General features: G+C 42.3%; 1 protein-coding gene across 3 annotated transcripts in view; it reads right to left on the minus strand.

The window, feature by feature from the left end:
- TANC1 (tetratricopeptide repeat, ankyrin repeat and coiled-coil containing 1) overlaps positions 1 to 19,644 on the minus strand; it is a 350,249-nt gene that overhangs the window by 117,939 nt on the left and 212,666 nt on the right. For all 3 annotated transcript variants that reach the window (XM_073634104.1, XM_073634105.1, XM_073634107.1), the window contains 2 exons: positions 17,646 to 17,835; positions 2,298 to 2,561 (listed from right to left, as the gene is read on the minus strand). In XM_073634104.1, the coding sequence (XP_073490205.1) occupies positions 2,298 to 2,561; positions 17,646 to 17,835 (454 nt within the window). The remainder of the gene's footprint in view (positions 1 to 2,297; positions 2,562 to 17,645; positions 17,836 to 19,644) is intronic.

Here is a 19,644-nt window from a genome sequence, read left to right on the forward strand (position 1 = left end):
GACGGTGTGAGCCCGCAAATGCACCTTCATAGGAAGCGGTTTCCTATTGAGGGTGCACAGAGAAGAGGAGCCCAGAGTGCTGGCTGGGGAACCCAGAAGAGAAGTTTCAGGGTCGCTTTGTGCAATTGTAAGTATAACATTTGTTATGTAAAAAAAAACCCTGAGCCTTTATTTTAAAGCCCAACTCCAAGGAATGTAAAAATGCTCCCTTGCAGTGGAGTTGTCCCCACTGCAAGAGTTAAAAGTTCTTTGAGGTCTAGCAGATGGGAAAAGCAGTTTTACGTATCCAATCATCTACTTCCTCAGCAGTCCGTGCTCCTTCTACACCCCCACACTCCCTTGGTGGACCGTTTCTCTGCATCCTTGTGTATTAAAGTGCTATAGACCCTGCATTGGACCAGATGATGTCACAGAACCTGCAAACGCCAGAGCATAAGGGAGAAGAGACTATTGGAACCTGCCTTGCAGCACAGAGGGAGCCTGCTAGAGCAGAAGATCAGATAATTAAAATTGGGTTTTCTTTGTTCCCCTAGAAACCATTTAAAAAATGCAAAGGCAGCTCCCACTACAAGGGGTCACTTTTGCTTTCCCTTGAGTTCATCTAATATTTTACATGACTATAGATTTTTTTTTTAATGTGCTTTCTTACCCATAACCAGGGGCGTTGCTAGGTCTACAAAAGATCTGGGGCTAGAGCCCATAGCAGCGTAGTAAAGAAAGTCATACGCTTGGGCGGGCATACACATGTATATACAGTAATATACGTGTGTGTGTGTGTGTGTATATATATATATACATATATATATATATATATCCCCAGAGAGCCCCCCACTTACATCATGGTCCTCAGAGAGCCCACTTACATCAGAGTCCCCAGAGAGCCTCCTCCTTACATCAGAGTCCCCAGAGAGCCTCCTCCTTACATCAGAGTCCCCAGAGGGCCCCCCCACTTACATCAGGGTTCCCAGAGAGCCCACCTTACATTAGGGTCCCCAGAGAGCCTCCCCCTTAAATCTAGGTCCCTAGAGAGCCTCTGCCTCGCATCAGGGTCCCCAGAGAGCCTCCCCTCCCCTTGGGGACCCCTGCAGAGACTCTGGGCTATTGGCCCCAGATTCGGGGCTATAGCCCCAAAAGCCACCCCCTAGCGACACCCCTGGCCATAACCATTCTCAAACTACCATGGCGTTGTTGGGTGCTGTGGTAGCTCATTGATTGTGAAACTGCTTGGCCGTACGATGTACGGACAGACAACTCTCACCGACAGTCTGCAGGAGACCTGAATGGTATCAACGATCTGCTGATCGCTGGTACAATGCTTTCCAGGCTCCTCTAAAAAAAAATAAAAAATATCGTAAATGCACATTTTTTTACCTGCAAAAAAAATGTTTGGTTTTTTTTTTTTTTTTTTTTTTTTAAAGCGAACTTATCCTTTAAGCTGACCCTACACCAGTAAAATTTTGAGGTTTCAAAATGTTTGTTTGATTTTCTAATGGTTAATGTCAAATCGATAATCATTTACAACTGTAGTGATGAGAAAATGTAAAGAAGCAGGATGGAAAATTTTTCATATCTGAATGTAACCATGAATGTGATTTCCCTTTGCAAAGAAATCATACATATAGTAATGTGCATGTGCTAGAAAAGAAACCTGTATGGGGGGGTCATTCAATAAGCAGGTCTGAACTAAATTTTAGGGGCTTTCAAATAACATTAGTTGACTCAATAATGGCAAGATTAAATTCTCCGATGAACAATTTTTCAGAATTTCCAATCAATGTTTAAACAAAATTCTACTTGTGTAGGGCCAGCTTCATGTACGTAATCTACTGGTTTCCAGCCTGCATGATGGGATTATCCTCATGGACAATGCTGTGTAAACCCTGATAATAACTAAACATTCTCTAACTGTGCCCACACATTTAATCTGATTTTAACATCATAAAATTTCTAAGCAAAAAAAAAAAAAAACACATTACATTCTAAATGTATCTTTAAAAAACAAAAAAACAGTGTGTGGCCAGTTCTTTGCCTTTCTTTTCCCTTCTATTCTAAAGACAGAAGCCACATTGCTCCATTACCAGGGTGAAGCACCTGCGACCATTCAGCTGTCTAAGACTGAATCTAGACTGGGTCTCCAAAGACGCCATTTGTTCTGACAAGGAGCAAAATGCATTCACTTTAAACCAATAAACAAAGAGTGACAAAATAAACCACATGCACCGCTCATCCAGCTTGTGGTTTCTTCTGCCAAACTTCTCAAGAAACACAAACAGTTCCTCTAAGATTTCATCTCTTACCTGCCACAGAGTTGGGTCGTTGCATCATCAATGAGCTGGAGTTCTGCATGTAGGAAACTGGGCCTTCTCCAGCAGACGAATCACTTTTTGGCAAATTCTCTCCCGTGCTGCATGTTTCTTCTTCTACAACAGGCGAGCAATTATCTATCCTCCTCTCGTGAATCATCATGCCTTGATGTCCTACAGTCCGAAGACTGCCGTCTTTACTCCATTCTAAACTGGAACCACTGCGGTCGTCATTCTCCGATGAACTTGTGATGGTGGCTGCAAAGGGATAAAGAAACTTTAATAAAAAGAGGCAAACTATAGACCCATTGAACTAACCAATCACATGTGAAAGATAAAAACCCACATGCCATCTAAATGTTCAGCCAACTGGTCCTGAAACTCCTTTCTGGGATGCAGGCTGTAAACGTTTATCCAGGGATGCAATGCGATACCACACCTGTAATCCCGGACTGATGACATCACTAGAGGGAGATTTAAGTTCTACTTTGCAGAATCTTTAGAGACTCATTCGGGTCTCACTCCTCCACAGTGATACAAGCAGCCTCATATCACAGGAATGTAAATAAATAAAATTAAGGCTGCGGCTTTTACACGCACATGCATGATACAAGTGGGACTGCCTATGCAGCCCTGAGGCAAAGCCTATAAGTTCAGAATATAAAGGAGTGTTAACACCCAGATGACATTCGCAGTGCTTCATATCTGCAAATCACCCTCATTTCTCAACACTTGTCCATTGCAAAACAAGACAAATGAGTTAAGATTTTATACGCTGAAGATTATTTGTACAAGACGGCCTTTGAAACATGACAAGCAACTGAACTACAACACAAAGGTCCTGGCTACGGATGTGCAACGGAAACAAAGCTTGGAGTGTAATGTGAAAAATGATGATACTGTACATGAATGACCTACATTCAATTGCATAGATACTACACCATATACACAGTATAGATACAGGCATACTCCGCTTTAAGTACACTCACTTTACGCACACTCGTGAGTATGGACATACCCGTGAGTGTATGTAAAGTGGCTCTCAAGCTAAAGCTGCAGCTGAGTAAACCGTGCCCGGATAGTTCAGATTCCCCACTACTTGGAAATGCACTCCCTGACCCCCCCCACTACAGTCCCTAACCCCCCTCTACAGCCCCTGACACCCATGCTCTGGTCCCATTGTGTACTTAAAAATGGGGTATGCCTGTATTAGACCCAGTCCACTGGGAGGGCATCAGCATGGTGCCATTCTCTGCTTCAGCAAGGACTGCACAGGAAAGTGAAGGGAAGAAAAGAGGGAAGGGGCAAAGGGAGAAAAGAGCAAAAAGGGGCAAAAGAGCAAAAAGGGGCAAAAGAGCAAAAAGGGGCAAAAGAGCAAAAAGGGGCAAAAGAGCAAAAAGGGGCAAAAGAGCAAAAAGGGGCAAAAGAGCAAAAAGGGGCAAAAGAGCAAAAAGGGGCAAAAGAGCAAAAAGGGGCAAAAGAGCAAAAAGGGGCAAAAGAGCAAAAAGGGGCAAAAGAGCAAAAAGGGGCAAAAGAGCAAAAAGGGGCAAAAGAGCAAAAAGGGGCAAAAGAGCAAAAAGGGGCAAAAGAGCAAAAAGGGGCAAAAGGGAAAAAGAAGAGAAGAAGTCTTGTGATCAGCCTAAAGATGTCACAAAAGCTACGTATACAAAAAAAAAAAATGCTGAAAAAATACTAAACTAAAGCAAAACAGATTTTTTTCATTTTGGGTTTATCTAGTGAGAATAAATATTTTTGGGATTTTTCTTTTTTTGGTTGTCTATGACCAAAATATGGAGATTTCAGACAGTAATACTAAACTGCCAGAGGTTCTAATTTTGTACCATATTTTAGTGCGTGTTGGCTGTGTGTGTCCTGGAGAGATGAGCCATCAATTTCTGTCTTGACAGGAATTGAGGGGAAAGCTGTTTAATGAGACACAGTATACAGGTAAAAATCTGATTCTAAGCCTACCCTCCTCTTCCCAAAAGTACAAAACGGGTATTACAAAATTCACCAAAGAAATGGGTAATTCAGCCAGTGTTTTATAGGTTTGGAGAAGTTTCTGCATACATTTCCTAGAGGAAATTTCCTGAAGTCACCGTCCTTTTGCACCAACAAATACTAGAGATCTTCAAAAAGTTTTTGCACTTTTATATATTTTCGTTGGAAAAGTTGCAGACAGAAGGAGTTTCGCTGATGGCATTAAAAAATTGGTACGACACTGGGAAAAATGCATAGCAAACAAAGGTGACCATGTAGAAAAGTGATGTAATTTGTTTTTTGAAATTCTTAATTAAAAGAAAAAAAGCGTGGAAACTTTTTGAAGAATCGTCGTATATACTGCTTGGAGAAGCTCAGAAATTTTGGGAACAGTGGTAGGTGCAGCTCAACCTCACTATATCTTATGTTAATGAAATTACTCAATTACTATAGCAACAGTGCTGACAATATTTACCCACAATCCTGTGAGGGCAGCTAATAAAAAAGGGCCCCGATTTGGCACCAAATACTTCAAACACTGGGTGAATACAGCCTGTACTGGCTCAGGACACAAAACCATAGATAGAAATGTCTTGCCCACACAGCTTCAAGAAACCTATGTAAAGTTAGGCAAGAAGGAGCACCAATCAATCAGAAACACGAATGACAGAGTGCCTGTATTGAGTGGCATCACAGCATAATCACGTATTGTACTAGCGTTCTATACAACATAAGTCACTCACTCATTTTTCACCCTCCTGATTGACACATTCAGGTTTTTAATTTGGGATCCATTAGATAATGTGATACTGTAAAAAGTTCTGATGACGGGGGATTTTGGCCACTGAAAAGTGTTGGCTGTCTTGTGTTACCCTGTTGTCATTTGTGCAACTAATAAGCTACAATTGTGAGCTCTCTTTGGTTTTTGGTGCTCCTGGCTCAAATTTACATAGACTTCTCAAGCTGGTTGACCCTGATACCCAGGGAACCCCAGCTATATGGAGAGCTGGGGAACTTGGACCCTTGGGCTCAAATAACTCTTTTCAAAAAGATTTGCATCCAGTGCCCCACTTCCATTTGGTTTTCAAAGAAACTTGTCAAGATTAAAATGTAATCTACTGCTGTTGACTAACATTTAGAGGTGCATGTTCTGGGATTTTAATCTATGTCCTTACCCATTTGGCAAGTCGCTGACCTGCAGCAAGCTATCATAGATCATATGTTAGGACATATAAAATGTACATCCTATAGGATAGATAGAATTCACTGCGCTCGGGTTTAACAAGTTACTAAAAGCTGCCAGCACTAAAAATTCAGATACTTGAACTTCACATAGATCACGTTGTCTATGACGAAACGCGGAGGGTGGGGCCTGGGACGTGACATCATCGAACACACGGACCTCGATTGACGGCCGGTACTGAGTTTAAGTAAGCTTGTAGAAACGCTATAGTAGACACAAGTTTGTAAAGCTGCTTTCTGCATATTTTAATTTGAGTGTGTATTCTGCTGTACTTATGAAATATTCAGTATACAGTTTTACACCATGAGAGTATTCTTAATATCGTACTTTTGAGCAACTTTGGTGGTATACTTTATATTGGCTCTGGTGGAGGAAGCCGACAAGTCAAAGGGAGACCTTGACCCCTTAAGTGCTGTTTGACCATCTGTAGCACAGAGATGATTTTTTTCTGGTAAGAAACTGCAATGCACGTTTGGCTAGAGTGCACTGTACACCATTTTTTAGATTGTCGGCAAGGACTTTACACAAGGTGTTTCACACTAGAGACTGTGAAGATGGTCTCTCTCTTCTTTCACTACTTCCTTGTGAACTTTATTCGAAGATGTTTGAAAACACTTTGGATTTATGAACTTTATGTGTTTTATTTGGAAATATTTGATGTAAATTTTTTATGCACATGGTTTTGCACCTATTTAGTGATTTCTTGCGTTATAGCACTGCACTTTTATTTTTCTTTATTTACCAGATATCTACATGCTTGTTCTAGGCCAGTGACCAAGCAAAAACGACAGTTCTGAAACATGCATCTTCAAAACCAAGTCAAGAATGACAGTCCTGGAACATGTGTCTTCAAAACCAAGTCAAGAATGACAGTCCTGGAACATGTGTCTTCAAAACCAAGTCAAGAATGACAGTCCTGGAACATGCGTCTTCAAAACCAAGTCAAGAATGACAGTCCTGAAACATGCGTCTTCAAAACCAAGTCAAGAATGACAGTCCTGGAACATGCGTCTTCAAAACCAAGTCAAGAATGACAGTCCTGAAACATGCATCTTCAAAACCAAGTCAAGAATGACAGTCCTGGAACATGCGTCTTCAAAACCAAGAATGACAGTCCTGGAACATGCATCTTCAAAACCAAGTCAAGAACGACAGTCATGGAACATGCATCTTCAAAACCAAGTCAAGAATGACAGTCCTGGAACATGTGTCTTCAAAACCAAGTCAAGAATGACAGTCCTGGAACATGCGTCTTCAAAACCAAGTCAAGAATGACAGTCCTGGAACATGCGTCTTCAAAACCAAGAATGACAGTCCTGGAACATGCGTCTTCAAAACCAAGTCAAGAATGACAGTCCTGGAACATGCATCTTCAAAACCAAGTCAAGAATGACAGTCCTGGAACATGCATCTTCATAAATAAGTCCAAAATGACAGCTCCCCCTAGTTGTTCTTTCAGCTTGGGCTGGCAGCTCTATGTGCTATACAAAGTGTTATGTGTAAGACCACCTGAAGAACCTTGTACTTTACTTGACGGGAAATTCCACACATTGCAAAACCTTCCAAAGTTATGAGCTCATTATTTAGGTTTATGCTTTGCCTTTAACCTTTGTAATTCGACATAAAACAGTAACAATATTTCAAGATTGCAAAACAAACATCTGCTTAAACATGCAAGTTATGCTGTTGCATTGCCCAGGAACATTAAAAATCGCATTGCTTCTGCAACTCCTCGTGCTTTCTACATTGTAAGCACAGCGGTTTTAACTTCATGTTCGTAAAATTATTGCTTTGCAAGCTACAAATCCCAAAACATAATCTTCAACTTAGTCAGTCTGGAAAGATAATCCTCGGTGCTCCATTTCAACTCTGTGTCAAAATGAGAAAACTGATTTAACCAGCAGATAGGCTACCCCCTCCCTCCCCAAAACCCCGGTTTTCATCTCCATATAGGTTTACAATACTACTTTGTTCTTAAACGGGCAACTAGTTAAAGCACTGTAGGCTCACAACAGTAATCAAACATGCACTGACACATGGGTTCAGCCACTTTAAATGTTCTGCGCCATAAGCCAATGTCAAGAAGGAAAGAAAATGTGTGTTTCTGGTGCCATAAATGTAATTAAAGGAATGTGTTCAGCCATGCTCCCAGAGGTCCCCAGAGCAGAGATCTGTCTTAGGAAACATTTTTAATAAGTACACTAGAAGTGATAATTAAAGATATGTGTAAAAGAGGCAGTAAGGTGATAATTGGCTCAGGAATTAAACAGAAACTTGGTACTCTCTGATCAATTAACTGTTTAAGATTGCATGGTTTACCACCGAGACACCCTTGTAATTGTATATGTACACAATTCACACACATACTACAGTGACAAAGCACATTCCATATACAGCTCTGATCCTGGGATAAAATAGACACTTGTCTGTAACTAAAGGCCAACTGGCCCCAATGCAACATAACAGAGACGCCTTTTATCTCAAATGTCCTCAAAGTCTTATTCAGACCAGTAAAGATGAGCTTCAGACAAACCGCTAAACACACACATAAAATACATATACCGTATTTATCAGCGTATATAACACACCTTTTTCCCCTTAAAATCAGGGGAAAATCGTGGGTGTGTGTCATACACCGATCCCTGCTGTCTGAGGGAAGAGGAGCGATCGCCGCTGAATAGCCTCGATCTCCTGTGTAAACATCACTCCATCACTAACAGCCACGCCTCCTGGCCCCACATCCGGCCACTGTTCTGTCTATCATATGAGCAGGGCCAGGAGGCGTGGCTGAGTGACGGAGCGCCGGGTACCCAGGAGATCACGGCTCTATGTAATTCAGTCGCACTCGCTCCTCCTCTTCCTTTGGAGACAGCAGAGATAATCCAACACTGGCAAGGCTGCAATGATGGGAAAGGTGAGGCTGCAGATGGGCACTGAACAGGCTGCATTGATGGGCAATTTAGAGGCTGTAGATGGGCACTGAGCAGGGTGCATTGATTGGCAATTTATAGGCTGCAGATGGGCACTGAGCAGGGTGCGTTGATGGGCAATTTATAGGCTGCAGATGGGCACTGAGCAGGGTGCGTTGATGGGCAATTTATAGGCTGCAGATGGGCACTGAGCAGGGTGCATTGATGGGCTGTGACCCTAATTTTACTTCAAAGTTCTTTATTTAAAATGTAAGTTTTTTTTCCCTAAACGTCCCTCCCAAAATTGGGGCGCTTGTTATACGCCTGTGCGTGTTATACACCGATAAATACGGTATATGTGAGTTTTACATGACAAAGAATCTGTCCATCTAGTAATGTGATATACACAGCACATGCATATCTGTCAAGGCTGAAGACCTGCTTTTTCTCTGCTGCATTTAAAGTTGTAGTAAACAATAAGGCTTACCTGTAATTACTGTGAATATTCCCTAAACTAGAACCATTTAGGAGATATTCAGAGTGCATGCAGCTGGTGACGTCTGAAGGTCTGGCATACGGTGCCGGACCTGCAGAGCCCATGCCGTAAATGGCAGCTCCCGCGCATGCAGTGATGTCATCACACCCCTGGCCACTCATGTAGCCGCAGGCCGCAAACCTGAAAAGAAGACTGGGGGAAGATGTCAGCCCTCTCAGCAGTGACAGCGTGGTGCTGGAGGGCTTCATTCTAAGGTAAGTTTCTCATAATGTGCTAGTATGCGATGTATACTAGCATATTATCACACTGCCTTGCAGGGAAATTTTTTTTTTTGTCTTTTTCAGCAACTGCGGTTTACTACCGCTTTAAGGCCCCTTTCACACTGGAGCGGTTTTCAAGCGGTATTGCGCTAAAAATACCGCCTGAAAACCGCCCCTAAACAGCCTCCGCTGTTTGTTCAGTGTGAAAGCCCGAGGGCTTTCACACTGAAGCGGTGCGCAGGCAGGGCGGTGAAAAAAGTCCTGCAAACCGCTTTTTTGGAGCGGTGTATTCACCGCTCCTGCCCATTGAAATCAATGGGACAGCGCTGCACGAGGGATTTTAACCCTTTTTCGTCCACCAGCGGGGGTTAAAACCGCACCGCTAGCGGCCGAATACCGCTGCAAGAACGACGGTACAGCAGCGCTAAAAATAGCGCTGTTGTACTGCCGACGCCCCCACCGCCCCAGTGTGAAAGGGGCCTTAGTAACACTTACAGGTCCTGTCTCTTCCCCATCCTGTGATCGGACAATGAAAGGAGAAGCAGCAGACTGATGAACTCCTCTCTCTGTCACTCTGCCCTCGCACCCATCAGCATGTCCCTTCTTCCACATGACCATTGCAGCACAACTGACTGGCTACCTGTGCTGCTTCTGCCTCCCCAGTCTCATTTCTGCTGTACAGGGGAAAGCAAAAGGCTGATACCAAGCTAAATTCAGGGACTTGTATAGCAGGCTATGGTTAAGGCTATTTGCTGAAACGCGTAAGCTGCTTTTGCTGTCACTATTCTGTAGCTAAATCAAGACTTTATTACGGATGTGCTAGTTGCCGGCTCCCTTCATCTATCTAACTTTATTTTATTAATGCAAGCTGTGCAAGTCCCTGAATTTAGCTCTGTATCAGACTTGCGCCTTCCCCTGTACAGCAGAACTCAGACAGGGAGAAGCAGAACAGGTAGCCAATCAGTTGTGCTGTAGTGCTCATGTTTAACAAGGGACATGCTGATGGGTGCAAGGGAACAGTAACAGAGTGGAGCTCATCAGTCTACTGCCTCTCCTTTCACTGTCCAATCACAGGGTGGGGAGAGGAGCACAAGATCTCGTACCAGTCTTATCAGTCCTGCTCAGTTCAACTCAACCACATAACACCTATTTATATGTTATGGAGGTGAGGAGGAGGGTGGAGGGGGTGATCACTAGTCCTAACACTTACTATCCTAAGAGGACAACACTGCCTCTCTATAGACACAGTACAGTGAGTGACCCTTATCATTTGGAAGTGTGTTATTGGCAGGAACACCAGGTGAAAATATAGGAAAATGGGAAACTAATGCAGTCAGCACATTGAAGGACTGGTAGGCTGCAGTACACTTAGGCTCGGTTCACACAGGGGCAACACGATCTCAGCACGACTTTGTACGGCGACTTCAACGCGACTTCAGCGCGACTTTAAGCAAATTACAACGCGACTTCAAGTCGCCTCCAGGACAGGCGACTTTGGCTGTGGCCAATAACAGGATAATCAGCTCTCTGGGAGGGAGGGGTTTGCCTGGGCAAACTAAATTTTTTCCCTGCAAAGTCGCTTGACTGTAGAGAGAGATCCGACTTGGAGGCGACTTCCATTGATTTCTATGGTACAGGTCGCCTACCAAGTCGGATCCAAGTAGTACAGGGAGTACGCTCTGAAGTCAGAGCGACTTCAGTAGTGTCTATTAAGACGCTCCCATTCACTGTAATGTGAATCTCTTTCTGGGGTGACTTGGGGCGACTTGAGGGCTTACAAGTCGGATCCCAAGTCGTCCCAGTGTGAACCGAGCCTCAATGTTTGTTCTTGGGTTTAAATACACTGTAACTCATTTTGAAGTTAAGCTGCCAATATTCAGCCAGCCTTTGAGTCAAAGCCAATAAAATGATCACACATGAGGAAGAATGTGGTTGGGTTTCAGCTGCTGGAAGCATGGGGAATTTATCCCCGTGTAAGCTCGAAAGCACGGGTGCTCAACCTGAGGCCCTCCAGCTGTTGCAGAACTACAAGTCCCATCATGCCTCTGCCTTTGAGAATCACGCTTGTAGCCGTCAGCAGCTTGCAATGCCTCATGGCACTTGTAGTTCTGCAACAGCTTGAAGGCCACAGGTTAAGTACCTATCCTATTAAAGCAGGAACTTGCAATTAGTAGACCTCCAGCTGTTGCAAAACTACAAGTCCCATCATGCCTCTGCCTCTGGGTGTCATGCTTGTGGCAGAGTCTTGCTATGCCTCATGGGAGCTGTAGTTCTGCAACAGCAGGAGGCCCGCTAATTGCATATCCCTGCTCTAAAGCAACTCTGTTGCTTATTCAAATCTGCTTTAAAATGCCATAATCACAAAAGATATAGGAATACTTTCTTCCCCTGCTGTCTGAAAAGGAGTCATCTGTGTAAGAAATTTTAAATGTTCAGTGCAAATGTGTCTAAATCTAACAGCAATAGATTATGCAATTGATGTGTTATAAACGGTTGTAAGTATGACCTGCATACAATTGGCGCACAATGGAAGATCATGCAAAACACATTAAAGAAATTTTCCACACTGCAAGCTGAAAATTACAAGGCCTGGTCCCTAGATCTGTCAAATTCTGTCATATGATCAAAATATACCATAAAGGAAAGGCGTGATAAACTATATAATGAGCACATCCACTCCAATGTGAAGTCATTGTAGAACTTGTATTGGTGCACGGGTCTTGGACTCACAATTGCTGAATGTAGCAATCTGTCCAAATTTACGAGTGCAAATTTGCGAATGAAGATCACAGTATTTTAAAGTTGAGTAAAACAAAGTTGAGTGTACTTTTACTTTTACACATTCCTTTGTCATTGTAGAGAAAGAAGTGGTGGAAGATTGACAGTTTGGTAAATTCTACTTACAACACAGATTATTGTTATAATATTGAAGGCAGATTGTCTTTAATAAGAAGGCTAGCCCAAGTAATATCTGGCAGAGGTCTATTTATAATAAAAAAAAAGTTGCATAGATATAGGTCCAGCATAACTGCAAGTACATTCGTTTTGTTCCAATTAACCAGCTTTCGCTCTTTAGGTTTAGGGATTTTTCGCACAACGTTAAAGCTGTGGCTGTTGTGTGAATGGGGTGATATCAAATGCTCAGCATTGTCTCGTCTGGTGGAATGTTCCTCGGCTATCTTTGGTCGAATGATGATAGACTATTGTTTTAGATTATTTTTGGTCAAATGTTGTCAGGCTACTGTTCTGAGCTATTTTGGGTCGAAGGTTGTTGGGCTATTGTTTTAGAACATTTTCTCTTCTGGTTGAACATTGTTAGCTATTGTTTTAGGCCATTTTCTCTTCTGGAGAAGACCATTTTCTCTTATGACTGTATATTCCTAGCGTATTAGGGAAAGTTACTTTCCCCCTGCCAAAAACAACTCAAAGCGTTTGTTACCCCAACACTTCATATTCCTGATATGTGATTGCTGTACCATGTACTTGTATGAGAAAGTCTCCTGTTCTCTTTGTATTGCTTCATTTGTGTGAAATCCCTGGCGATTCTGCCAGTCCCTCTGCTTTTCTATTAAAAACTGACCACACTAAGCAGGAGAACACATCGTAGTCAGTTCCCTAGCTATGCTGGGAACTCTGTGTGCTCTCCTCCAATAATCAGACTTGTCCAGACATATCCCTCTTGCATAGCCTTTCCCCTGGGAATATCAGTGTGCTGCTGTATCTCCTTCTTCCAGCTCTTATGCTGCTGAGAACAGAGGGAATGTGATCACACATATATATTATATATATATATATATATATATATATATATATATATATATATATATATATATATATATATATATATATATATATAAAAAAAGGGGGGGGAAAAAAGGTATTTATCATTTTTTTTATATCTATACAAAAATGTTTTGCCTTTCATTTCCATTTTAAACTGTATGGGTTGTTTTACAAGGTGAGGGTTCACATACGCTTTACATTTCAGAAAAAAACATTTTGCACATTAAAAAAAAAAAAAACATTTGTAAAGGCATTATTTGAAAAAATTGCATGAATGCTGATACAGTCACAGAGTGGATTTTGTATAAATAGACCCCTTTAGCTGGCCACACACTAGCAGACTTTTATTAGATTTTTTTTTGTCTTGAAAATATATATTTAATCTAATTGTTATTGGGGTCAAATCACTGTTCATTTTCATAAAATTTTTTGAAGGAGCAGGATGCTACTTATTTTTTGTTTTTAAAAGCAAACATTTTGAAGTACTTTCAAATGACATTCGTCAAGTCAACGAATGTACTGAGTTTTTGTATGAACGTTTGGCTAGCTTAAAAGGAGTTGTAAAGGCAGAAGGATTTTTATCTTAATGCATTCTATGCATTAAGATAAAAAGCCTTCTGTGTGTAGCAGCCTCCCCAGCACCCCACCCCCCAATACTTACTTGAGCCCCATCTCTCTCCAGCGATGTTCCTTGAGTCCCTCGGCTGTCCGGGACTCTCCCTCCTGATTGGCTGAGACACAGCAGTTGCGCCATTGGCTCTCAAAGTCAATTAGCCAATCAGGAGATGGAGGGGGCAGGGGCCAAACCGCAGCTCTATGTCTTGCTGTGGGGACACTTGACAGGAGGGAGGGGCCAGGAGCAGCAAAGAGGGACCCGAGAAGAGGAGGATCCAAGCTGCTCTGTGCAAAACCAAGTGCACAGGGAAGGTAAGTATAACATGTTTGTTTTTTTTCTTGTTTTTTTTTTTTTTTTTTAAAAACGAGACTTTACAATCACTTTAACACAGGCTTCAGTTTGTATAAGAGCTGTGTGAACAGAAAGCTTTGACAAAGCATTTGCAGAGATTTCAGTAAGCTTTGTTGAAGCTTTTAAAGTACCGCTCAATTCTACAGTTTGTAAATGTTGAACAGAGTCATTTCCGGGTATCGCGGGCTCCGGCGCTGTGATTGGCTGGTGACGCGATGATGTCACTCCCGCGCATGCGTGTGGGAGCTGCCAGTAACGGCACGTCGGCTGAAGCAACGGCAGGAACGAGCCGTTGCTTCAGTGCACACGTGCCGATGATGTCGGCACATGCCGATACGGAGGGGATATCTCCTAAACCGTGCAGGTTACCTGTAAAGGTTTACCTGTAGTAAAAAGTGGATTGTAAGGGTTTACAACCACTTTAAAGCTTCAACAAAGCTTGCTGAAAGCTCTGCAAATGCTTTGTCAAAGCTTGCTGTTCACACTGTTCATACACAAGGTGAAGCCTGTATGAAATAGGCCTTTGTGTTTATATGCAGACTTAGCATTATATCTTGGAGGTCCCCTCATAACCAAGGAATACCTACACTGAAAACTTGTGTACTAGCTTTTCTAAACAGTAAAGAAATCCATTAATGCTGGATTGAAGCTGTCTATAGAAGGAAGAGTGGCACTCCTCCAGGAAAGGCTTAGTTTTTTGGCTTTAGCTCAGACTTCCATCTTCTTTAGCTCCCTGCTAAGGTTTAAAGCCGGTCTACGGGTCCATTATACTAAGCTTGCAGCAGTCTAGCCGCATTTGGATTAGGGACCAAACTGTAAGATGAGTATTATCTCCGAGCCAGGAGAAGGAGGGCCATCAATTAACGCTTTAGGCCACCACTGGGCAAATATTTTTTATTTTTTTTGCATATAGTAAATTCAAATCACTGGTTGGTCTCTTAACTCTTGGGAACTGGAAACAAATCAAACCTACATTCCCAACTCCACCCACCTTGCTGAATCGGTCATCAATCTTGCATTACGAAGAATGCAGAGGGAAAAGTGAGCTCCCAGAGTAAAGCCTCGTACATACGGTACATTTATACAGCTCACAAGGAGGTCTCTGTACTAACTATGCGACGTTAGTACAGTGATCTCCATGCTGTGCTTATGTGTTCTGAAAGGAGGACTGCCGATCAGAGCTCGTAGACATAGGCTGAGTGCCGATCAGCTGCTGGTTTTCCAGCATGCTAGTTGGACAGAAGCTGATTGTGAGATTGGCTTCTGTCAAACAAGGACCTGTACACATGGGTCGAATGTCAGCCGGTATCTGATTTCAGCCAATATTCTGTCCATGTGTATGGGGCTTAAGAGAGGACAAAGTCAGAAAGACATGCTTGTAAACTTTGGTGATGGAGCCTGTCATTTAAAGAAATTTATTGAGAGCTCGAACCCACTTGTGCCCATGCATAACTGAAAAATCTCTGGAGTAGACGGACATTTTAAAACATAATGCCACTTTTCTTGAGATAAAGCAATTCACTTAAAGTATTTGTTACCCCAACACTTAATATTCCTGATATGTGCCTACTGTACCATGTACTTGTATGAGAAAGTATCCTGTTCTTTGTATTTCTTACTTTCTGTCAAATCCCCGGTGTCCCTGCTGCCCCCCTGCTTTCCCATTAAATCTGACCACACTAAGCAGGAAAGCACACCATGGTCAGTTCTCTATCTATGCTGAGAACTCAGCCTGCTTTCCTTCAATGATCAGACTTGTCATGACACGCCCCCTCTGCAAAGTCATTCACTGGGAAGCTCAGTGTGCTCACTTATAAAAAAAAAGAGGAAAATGGTATTTTTGCATTTTATATATATATATATATATATATATATATATACATACACACACACAAAAACGTTTTGCCTTTCATTCCTATTTTAAACTGAACGGGTTGTTTTGCAAGGTGATCGTTTACAATCACTTTAAGGTTAGCTATATAAATTGCAAATATATCAGCCTACTTTCTTTGCTGATGCATACATTAATTCTGTATGGCAGTTGACATCTAAACTAATGTAACAAAAATTAAAATTGGTGCTCTACAACACGGCTAGGAGCTCCAGATACAACTTTATTCCAAAAAGGCAGGACGACAGTCCAAAGAGTAGCCAACGCATTTTAGGGGTCCAAAAATGCCCCCTTCATCACAGCTTGATTGAACACAATGTGAATGAACTAGAAGTGAGCTGGACCTTTAACCACTTCACGCCCATGCTAAAGCCAAAAAAAGACAGCTACAGCGCAGGCTTAGATTGCCGGGAGAGCGTTCATGTACGTTCTTCTGTGCTCGTAATGTGTGGGGGACACGTTCTGTGATCACCTAGTCCTTGGGACTCAGCCAATCACAGATCCTGGACCTTTATTACCACGGGATCAGCTGTCAGCCAATGACAGCTGATCACATGATGTAAACAGAAGCCGGTAATCAGCTTTTTAAAAAATAAGAGGGACACACAGAGTAAACACGAGTGCTGCTAACCAGTGCCCATCAGTACTACTAACCAGTGCCCACCAGTACCACCTATTACTGCCAGTCAGTGCCGCTCATCAGTGCCCCCTACCAGTGCCAACAATCAGTGCCCCCTACCAGTGCCAACAATCAGTGCCCCCTACCAGTGCCAACAATCAGTGCCCCCTACCAGTGCCAACAATCAGTGCCCAGCAGTGCCGCCTCATCAATGCCACCTATCAGTGCCGTATCATCAGCGCACATCAATAAAGGAGAAAAATTTGCTACATTTTATAACAAACTATGAAACTTTTTTTTTTTTTCAAAATTTTTAGTCTTTTTTTTTTGTTTGTTTAGCAAAAAAAATAAAAACTCCAGCAGTGATTAAATACCACCAAAGGAAGTTAAAAGGAACAGCTCAGTTCTAGTTCATTTCTATTGTGTTCAATCAAGCCCTAATGAAGGAGACATTTTTGGACCCCAGAAACGTGTTGGCTACTCTTTGTACGATCCCCCTAACTTTTATTGGAATAAAATTGTATTTGGACCTCTTAGTGGTGTGATGCTTACATTTTCAATATAGTTACATTAAACTACAAGCCAAGGAGACTGTGGAGATCCTCTGGGGTGTAGAAGGCGCCTGCCTGGGAACCAGATTATATACATGTACATCAATAGTTTAAGATAACAATATCAATGAGATAACCTTACGGGACCAGCACTATTTTTCCACAACTATATAAACTTTGTAGACAAGTTTTCTCAAGTGTGACTGCAAAAAAGTGGAAATACAGTTTAAGTTAGCCAACAAATGGTCCCACTTTATCTATATAAAATGCATTTTCGGTTTACTACACGCTCAAACACTGGACAAAGATAAAAATAAGAAAGCTTTCTGCTGTACAAAGTATATGATGAGCACAGAACTAATAAAAATGGTGAGTAACAATTACACAGGAGCCCTTTGACCCCATCATCATATGACATTGACATATATTGTTGGCCCCACTGCACTGTATAGCATATAATCAATACAAACTATATCAAGAGCATCATAAAATGAGTAATAAGTAAATCAAAGCTTTTGTTCAGAACATTAGAAAACACAATCTTAATTCACCATGTGGGAAATCTTAATTCACCATGTGGTGCCCCATACAGCTCAATTAACCACAAGCTAATGACATTACCAAAGACAGCTTGGCCACTTACCGATTATTCCACTGTCTTTGCTTTCCAGGGTGGAGCTGGGGCTGCTGATGGTTCCGCTGGGACTGGCTCTGTTCGCGGCTGTTTTGCTGATGCAGCTGTTTAGCGTGGAGCAAGGACTGGCAGTGCTTGGAGAAGCTGTGCTGTTTGTCAGCGTTGAGCAGGGACTTATCCCGTGACTTGTCACTGTACACTAAAGAAAATCATCCATTAATTACCATGGCACACGAGGCCTGCTAAGAAAGATGCATCCAACAGAGACACTCTCTCTTTGTTAGCACATTGATATACAAAATTCAGATTTGTAACCCTTTGCTCTGCACAGCAACATGCTTCAAGGGTCAGACATTTAGGGGCTACAGCAGCTTTAAAGCTGAACCCCAGGTATGGATTTTTTGCATAGTTAGATTGGTCCAGCTTGGACCACTGTCAATATGCATACCCCATTGCAGAGGGACTCCTGTGGTAGCAGAACACCACTGTGGCAGTCACAATGATTGCCGCTGTCTTCTGGGTCCCATAACGAGAACTGTCCTATTGCATAATAACCACAAAGGGTCATTCACTTGGCACGGGCACCATTCACAAAATTGCCTTACATTTCCTCAATGATCGCAAGACGTTTCCTGATTGAACAAGGCGGAGAGTAGAGGCGGTGACGTCAAAATCGCCTACCCGAACACCTTGCATTAACTGAAAAAAATGCAAGGTGTTCTGTGAATGTCACCTGTACTGAGCACATAGCCCTCCAGCTGTTGTAAAAATACACATCCCATGAGGCGTTGTAAAACTCTGACATTCACAGACATGACTAGGCATGATGGGAATTGTAGTTCCTGAACAACTGGAGGGCCATAGTTTGAAGACCCCTGACTATGAAAAAGGGCAGCCACTCGACGTTGACTTGGAAGCCATCAGCAATCACTGTACCATTAGTGACTACTACTTCAATTCCACAGAGACCCCACAGGTATAGTATATGGATACTCACATTGTTCCAAGCTGGTCCAATGTAACTATGCAAAAAATCCATAACTGGAAATCAGATTTAACGAAATCGCTTAAACACATTCCCCCAGCCTTTCAAACTGCTATGGCCCAATGGTTTTTACAGTGACCGTGTATTACAAACTGACCCTGTCACCAGGTACAGTGATGGCGAACCTTGCCACCCCAGATGTTATGAAACTACATTTCCCATGAGGCTCATGCACTCTGCCGTGTAGTTGAGCATCGTGGGAAATGTAGTTCCAAAACATCTGGGGTGCCAAAGTTCGCCATCACTGCACTAGAATAATAAATTGAAACAAAATCAGCCCAAAAAAGGAGAAGCTGAATACTAAATGTCCATCAAAAAGCATGTCTTTTCTGGTTTCTAGCAGGTGTAACCACAGCAGGCAGAAGGGGACTTGCTATCTGATGGACACAGAGGTATTGGACAGAATCGGTGGCCGTAGAAATGTAAAAAACCAAAGACCAGACATGCCCTGTGCCCGCCAAATAGGTAATGATTCAACATCTTCTTTTACAGGCGGCTTTAAAGAGAAAATCGTGCCACAACCTCTTTGCATAGAGTAGGTAAGAGTCATTATCTCTGTTGTATTATATTGCTATACTTGTACTGGTAATTGGAATAGGGAGCAAGGTGACTCTCCAGGCAGTTTTAGTAAAGTGTGGAAGGGAAGTTTTTTCATGTTACTTTAAAACCATTAAAGGAATCTGGCACCAAAAAATATGCAAATGGAAAAAAGTAAACAGTTCGACCCAAAAAATTGTCCACAACTGCTAGAGATAAACCACTTGGAAGGTGGAATAAACACCACAAACAGAACGCATCTCTGAAAGCGCTGAGGACCCTCAATGTTCCACAGAGATGTCCCTCTGGATTTCCAATATCATAGGTCAATACAATAAATATATTCTGCCAAAGGCTTGAAAAAATGAATAATCAGTTTCTTCAAGCCTTTGGCAGAATATATTTATTGTATTGACCTATGATATT

The sequence above is a fragment of the Aquarana catesbeiana genome, linkage group LG06 (genome assembly GCF_042186555.1).
Source record: "Aquarana catesbeiana isolate 2022-GZ linkage group LG06, ASM4218655v1, whole genome shotgun sequence".
Lineage (NCBI taxonomy): Eukaryota > Metazoa > Chordata > Amphibia > Anura > Ranidae > Aquarana > Aquarana catesbeiana.